Genomic DNA, 7,973 nt, shown 5'->3' with positions numbered 1-7,973 from the left:
CGTATATTTATTTGTGTCGGACCAGACAGGATGGGAAAGATAGGCAAAATAAGATGCAACTACTCTTCGGGGTCACCATCCATCACCACCCTGGCGCAATCCCGGACCTCTGCCTAGGTGGCTCGAACGAAGGAACGGGAAAAACATTTGCCCTGCCACAGACGACCGGGTGCTCAGGAGTTGTAATCGAGACAGTGGCCCCCAAAAATAAATGCCGGCCTGTGAGAGACGGGGAAAAGCAGTTATTGAGTTGATTCAAAGTGAGAAATAAAAAGAAAAGATTTAAGTTCAGACATAACAAGTTTACGAACTCTGATGTTACGTTGACGCAATCTCGCCACGACGTCATGGTAAAATTAAATAAGTCACCTTTATGTTTGTGAAATAAAAATTATAACAAATGTTTCATGTGCTTCCTATCTCCCATGTCATGTTTGATCGTAAATTAGACGGCTATAGTATTTCCGGCACAATAGTGTAGACGCAATACTACTTGCACAAATGTGAAATTCAAAAGGAGGAGAAAAGGCAAAACATCTTGAATGATTTTAAAAGTACTGTACATGCAAAGAGACTAAATTAGAGTGTTTTAAGTTTATCTTATTTGTTTTTTATGGTTCGAATACGTCACAAGCTAATCTGTGGATAATAAATCATTACTGTTATCAATGTTAGTTATTTTGCACAAAAGATATAAATTATGATTACCAGGATAACTTGAAAAACTGTTTTGAGTATTTCAGTGGCAGATTCAAGGGGGTCCAGCGGGCCCACCCTCCCTATTTTTTTCGAAATTTATAAGTGGAGAAAAAAGATTTCAAATTTAAGTCTGAGAGTGCCATTTCCGGCCAACTAAAGGTGCCATAATCATAAATTTTCTTATCTCAGCCCCAACCATGGTGGGGCTGAGGTGGTCAACATTCCGTACGTAAAATTCCCTCCCTGTCGACATAAATATTTATTGCATTTCTTAAAATCGATTCACGACTTATAAAAGGCTATATACGCCAGAGCTTACGGGGCATCACCCCCTGGACCTCCACCGGAGGCCCTAGGCGCAGGCGTCTACCTGGCCTGGCTTTTAGGCATTCTAGGCCTAATATATTAGGTCGCATTTATTACTTAATTCACTAAAGTATCATGCATTTAGTTTATAAGATAAATACAATCTAATAATTAGGCCTACTAGGCTGTATTTATTTACAGTATAATGATACTTTAATAATAAATAAAACCCAATAAATCAGTTTGTTGTATTAAGTATTGTACATTAAATAATAATTATATATAATTAATGAAATACAGCCTCAATAACTGTTTCATACATTTACGTAAATAAATACAGGATTATTTGATTGTATTTACTTAAATACCAGATTGTTTTTGTTCGAGTAAATGTACTATGATACTTAAAAAGAAATACAACAAACAGAAATAATGAATAAATAAGTAGGCTGTATTTATTTAAGTAAATACAATCAATTATACCTAAATTTATTTACGTAAATACATTAAGTATTATAGTACATTTAATAATAATAATAATAATAATAATAATAATAAAAATAATAATAATAATAATAATAATAATAATAATAATAATAATAATAATAATAATAATAATAATAATAATAATAATAATAATAATAAGTTCACTTACTGTAGTTTATTTTATTGCATAAACTAGGCCTAATTTATTAGGTTGTATTTATTTTGGGTGTAATCCAAAACATGCCAACCCTAAAACCAAATTTTCACTTTTGAAAGTTTATTAAAGTATTTACATCACTTAAAAGAACAATTATCCGGGCATTTAAAGCTGGTATTTTTTTCGTGATAATATACCAATTTTTGTGTTGTATTTATTTAAGTAAGTAAATACAATCTAATAATCCTATATTTATTCACGTAAATGTATGATACAGTAGAAACCCTCTGGAATTTGTTAAATCGGGCTTCGTAAATGAGGGTTTCTACTGTACTTGAATAAATATAACCCAATAAATCATTTTTTTCGTTGAATTAATAGTACATTTATTTATAATAATACAACCTAATAAATCAGTTAATGAGGCTGCATTTCATTAATTATATATAATTAATAAATATTACTTAAATTAATACATCCTAATAAGAAATGTTAATTACTTAGTTTTAGTATCATTTATTTTTGTTAAATAAATACCATAAATAAGATCTGAAAATATACATAATATAGCTCATCATAGGCCCATACTTTCAAAAATACATAAACCAGCATAATATTATAGTTCTATATCAATACATAAATATCACTTTATAATAATTGGATGATGAGACATAGACAGAAAATATACTATAGTATATTGTATTTATATATTAATTATGTTGTACTTAATTAATTATAGTTACTTAATGATACTTAAATTGATATCAACCTAATCATTAACAGCTTTTTGCATTACTAATAATTAATAACAAATTGAACAATGTATTTGAAAAATGTTTACTCATGATTCCACCTCAAAAAATAAAAACATTATAAACACTACAATTGTTAATAATAATACAATCTAATAAATCAGTTGTCCAATCTTATATATAATTAACAAATAATACTTAATTAATACAATCCTAATAATAATTGTTAATTAGGTTGCTTTAGTATCATTTATTTTTGATAATGATGAATAACAATCATCATTAACATCATGTGACATGACAATTTTAGCATTTGAAGTGGAGAAAGTGGGGGTGCTTGGACTCGGGGGGACCGTCTTCTGATACCATCAATATAGCATTGGACTACCTACCTTTCCATAATCCTGTGTTGCTCTTTGTCCAAAATCTACGTGATTGGGGTTGATACCTGTATCGATTATATACACATGCGCACCCATTCCATCACCAGCTGGAAACAAAATTTTAACTTCATAAATATATACTGAAGCGCATATAAATTAAACTGTGGATTGATCACTTACTTGATTGATTGATTGATCGATTAGTTGGTTAGTTAATTGATTGATTGATTGATTGAATGCCTTGATTGGTTGATTGATTGATTGATTGATTGATTGATTGATTGGACAACTGTCCGGTTTAGACTACCTGAATCGCTTGATAGAAACTTACACAGAGACAAACAGAAATAAAATGTTCCCTGTCACTGTAGGTACAGTAACTGTTTATGAACAATTAAAGAAAGGTAATTTACTCTTGAAATCAACAAAGTCATCGAGAGGTAAATATCTCTGGTTCACACGATCGATACCCCACGAACCCACGTCTCTTATTCTTACGATGCCATCTTCCTCAATGTACTCGACAGTGGACAAATTACGAATCTATGAGAAGAAATAATGCACATTACTTAGTTATGAAACTATTTCATACATCGCGTTTTACATCATTATTCAACTGCTATATATGTTATAGATATATTATTTATAGAAAATAATATATAATTATATATTTATGTGTGTGAAGATACTAAACTTTACTACATAATAATATATATAATATAATATATATATAATATAATATATATATAATATATGTAATATATATAATATTATATATATATATATATATATATATATGCATATTACAATTACATATACGGTGTATGGGAACGATAATTGAAATGCAGCCTTGATAAATTGCTAGGACTCATGGGTTCTATTTTAGTATAGTGTACTAGGCCTATATACACTATAGTATTATAGAGATGTGTATAAGAGACAGCCTTTATGTTTGTGAAATAAAAATTATAACAAATGTTTCATGTGCTTCCTATCTCCCATGTCATGTTTGATCGTAAATTAGACGGCTATAGTATTTCCGGCACAATAGTGTAGACGGTGACAATAGCTGTCTCTTATACACATCTAGATGTGTATAAGAGACAGGCTTAAGCCCCTGCCGCCCTCCCCACCGCTGGCGCCGCCACTGACACGTAGGCCTACCCCTACCACTTTTACCACTACATTTTAAAATGTCAATGCATCAATGTTATGTATTGAAATAAGCGCTATTTACTTTCTATTCTGAAAATGTTGTGCCCTACCACCTCACCCCCACCCTCCCCCGTTTGAAAAATTCTGGATCCGCCCTTGAATAGTTGCATATGTGGTTACCCTCCTTTTCAAGGGTGCTAATTCAAAGCCATACTAAACGACTGAATCAAGTTGATTCACTAAACAAAAATTCTGCACGTATGGAAATCCGCTTGTTTAGATATGGTTAAAAACATCAATAATAAAAGTTTAAAATGTGAAACACATAGGCCTACCTGTTTTCTGGAAGAAAAAAGAAAATGGCGCAAACACACGTTTACAATGCCATGTATAATGTGTTGTGACTCGTCTGTTCTTATTTTTTTTTAATCACGTGCTGCAGATGGAAAATGAAAGTCATGCCTAATAGTGAAGTTACCAAAATTAAACGTTCAGCTAGCTCCGCCTCTTGGATACTGTTGCTAAGTTTTCACAACGACTGTCTAACCGTACTCAAACACGTGTGTTATGGGACAGGTGCGTATTACTTGTCCTGTTCTGATTGGTCAGTTAAGTTTGAATGGCACTATGGAAAGGTCTACTGGAAGGATCGCGTTCGTTGTGTTAGTAACAAAAACAAAAGCAACAATTAAACAATCTATGAAAATCTCTTATCAAATAAAATGCGCGGTTTTGGTTTTGTGTTTATTAAAGTTGCGAGTCTCTACTGCTCATCTCCATATAATTAATGGTACCGGTACATTAGTTAGGCCTACATAAACAAAATAAGTATTTATGTTTTTGTTTAACACAATTAAGACGAGAAAATTTGATTAAATAGACATGCGCTATGCCCCAACACTTTTCCAACTACAGCACTGCGTTTAGTTTGGGCTGTAGACTTGTATATTTAATCCATACCGTATCCTCTTGGCTGGCCTTCATATTAGTCGACTAATCTTATTTTTTACACTGGTGGCCGTGGTAATTGTAAATTCATTGAAACAGGAAATACTAGTTTCAAAGCTCAACTCAATACAAAAACAGTTATTTTATTGATACATCATACATCTTGATAAAACAACATTAACGAAACACAAAGTCATAGCCAATACAATAATTGAATGGCGACAATAGTGTGTAACTTGTATTCAACTTCCTTATTGGTGGTAACAATGACTTCTTCCTTCTCTCGATTGATGAACCGTAGCCTTATTGCTTTTTCATGCTCTGTCAACATGCCACATGACCTTAGTGTTATTCGAAAAAAAAAAAAACGCGTTTATTTTAGAGAAGGCTTTTTTTCGAGGAAGGCGTATATTATTTTGGTGTGAAATGCATACGTAGGCCATTTCACGTAAAGTGGAACTACAACACACAATTACCGTCAAATGTGTTATTACGTGATCATAAAAAAACGCATTGATCCCATCAGGTTAATATAATGTGTTGAGAATGATGTTGCTTCCATTACATTTGTTTTTAGGGGTCGTTTATTAGAGGAAAAATTCGGGGCGTTTATTCGATCGAGAGAGGCGATTATTCCAATTCAGGCTCTAGAGGGGTCGAGGGGGCGTTCATTTAAATAACGGTATATATTTCATCTGTATATACGAATTAAGGTTTGTATGAATTCGGCGCAGGCCATTTTCCCTCTCCTGGAGCCAAAAATCACCATGGATTTTGTTCAGCAGGGCCCACGAAAGCAAAATCCACATGACACAACATATTTTCTCAAGAGACCCCTTTTAGTTATGTTGTAAAATGGGTTTCAAATCTAGATTTATCATTCATCTCAACGGAATGATAACTCAATGAGCTGATGAAAAAATTAGAGCTATTATTAGAATTAAACCGCATAAATCAATAAAATTCCCACAAACTGCATAAGTATTTCTGCTTGTGTAAACATGAAACGTCTTTCCAAATTTATTTTGGCTACTTCCTTGTATATTATATTTTGTAACCGAAATTATACTTCATAACCATTTTTAAGTGATATTTTTAATGATTTATTTTATCTGTTTTATTGAGAAAAATCTTTTTAAGTTCAATTTGTATTTCTTGTATTATTTTGTAATTCTGATTTTCATATTGCGATAAAGGTTATTTGTATTTGTGTACTATCGTTATTATAAAATATAGGCTGAAGCCTAACTGAAAAACATCATATCCTATGTATGTTCCAATCTCAGGGTGCTGGGTTCAGATCGGTACTTTTTTTTTAATTAATTTTATTTTTTTATTTCCCACAACTAAAAACATCTCAAATCTATAATAAGACTATCAATCAGACTTAATTTATGAAGCATCATATTTTTTCATTATTTAAGAGAGCCCTTCTGGTACTGGTATAGACATTTAATGCGCCTCTTTTGAGATTATAAAGCACAGTTCTGGCCCTGGTCACATTAGCGTAACGATGAAGTCGGAGGCCCCTGTGCAGGGGCCCTTTAGGGGCCCAAGACGTTATATGACGTATTTTAATGCCTTTTTCACACATTCGAATTCTAAGTTTGTGTATCGTGATTTGACTAAAAAAAACCCCAAAAAACTTAATTATTATTTCAATAAATATCTAAACAAAACTAGCAAATTAATATCAATAAATATTTATGGACAAAAACATATGTATCATACTCATGTGCCAATGCTCTTGCTCATGGTTTAACTTCACTCGGCAGACTTTGGCTTTGAAAAAGGGCCTTGGTTATTTGTTTGTAAAAAAATATAATTTGAATTTGGTGGGGCCCTGGCTTAGCCAGTGACAGCTCATAGCCGGTACCCAATGACCAGGCAGTAGCGTACCGGCTATGAGCCAGTGACAGCTCATAGCCGGTACGCTACTGCCTGGTCAATGGGGTCTACATGTTGCTGCTGATAATCAGCGCAGGAGGAGCATGAGGCAACCCCACCAGGTACCCATTTATACTCCTGGGTGGAGCGAAGCAATTTATGCAGATAAAGTACCTTGCTCAAGGACACAAAAGAAATGCGCAGCGAGGGATAAGCTGGAAGGGTCACCATCTATTAATGAGGTAAACAGATGACAGGAGTATAGTATTTTTTGAAATATTAATAACAATAGAAATAATACACCAATCTGAGATTTTATCAAACACAAATAATATGCACAACAGTTTATCATGACATGCTGCTAATTTTATTCTCAAAGTAGGCCTATTGTTGATTACCGTATGTTATGATATTACTTCTTTCATTATGTCCAAAATAATTTTATTTTTAAATATTAATGCTATGCTATTAGACAGATTAGCAGTGTCAGTAACGTTGAGATGACTAAGTTGGGTTAACGTTTATTATTTATTTCCAAAGTAGGCCTAACTGGGTACCGTAGCTCACTTGCTAGTGCCTGTCTCCAATTTATGAAAATAAAGCGTTCTGGAATAATGATGAAAGAAACACACTTGTAGTTTTACTCTATAGATTGCCTCTGACAAACAGATAAATAATAATAATAACAGTGCTCAAATACGAATATGAGATGCTATAATCGAAGCATAGCCGCGCGACAAAAAAAAGGTCTTTTCAATTCTCTTGTAGCATGGTTAAGCTAGAATAACTTACGAAAGCATAGTAATCAATAGGCCTATTATTAGGTCTGTTACCCAGTACAGCAATCACGATTTTTTATATACAGTAGGCCTATGTGTGACCGTTTCAGTCAGTTGTATGAGGGAAAATGCCTGGGGTTCGATTTGCAAGTATACCTATGTCTCCGTGGCCTAATGGTATATGATGCTGGCTTGATAGTGAGAGGTTGCAGGTTCGAATACCTTTTTTCATATAATTGATATACAGGAAATTTTTGTTGATGGACTATGCTTCATAAGATTATTAAAACATGTTCATATTTGAGCACTATTATTATTATTTATCTCTTTGTTTACACTGTGTTTACGGAAACTTGATTTATATATATATATATATATATAAATCAAGTTTTCTACGTAATACCGTAAACACAGTGTAAAC

The 7,973-nt window shown here is 32.8% G+C and overlaps 1 protein-coding gene across 1 annotated transcript in view; it reads right to left on the bottom strand.

The window, feature by feature from the left end:
- LOC117123623 (aqualysin-1-like) overlaps positions 1 to 3,321 on the bottom strand; it is a 6,508-nt gene extending 3,187 nt beyond the window's left edge. Inside the window, exons 1-2 of the mRNA XM_033269624.1 lie at positions 3,197 to 3,321; positions 2,793 to 2,890 (exon numbers count right to left, since the gene is read on the bottom strand). Of these exons, the coding sequence (XP_033125515.1) occupies positions 2,793 to 2,879 (87 nt within the window). The 5' untranslated portion in view covers positions 2,880 to 2,890; positions 3,197 to 3,321. The remainder of the gene's footprint in view (positions 1 to 2,792; positions 2,891 to 3,196) is intronic.
- Positions 3,322 to 7,973: the final 4,652 nt, after the last annotated feature.

Source organism: Anneissia japonica, unplaced genomic scaffold (assembly GCF_011630105.1).
Source record: "Anneissia japonica isolate Jap-2015-1 unplaced genomic scaffold, ASM1163010v1 scaffold287714_len2871179_cov188, whole genome shotgun sequence".
Lineage (NCBI taxonomy): Eukaryota > Metazoa > Echinodermata > Crinoidea > Comatulida > Comatulidae > Anneissia > Anneissia japonica.
Note: the sequence above shows the minus strand (reverse complement) of the source record. Positions and strands in the feature narration are given on the sequence as shown.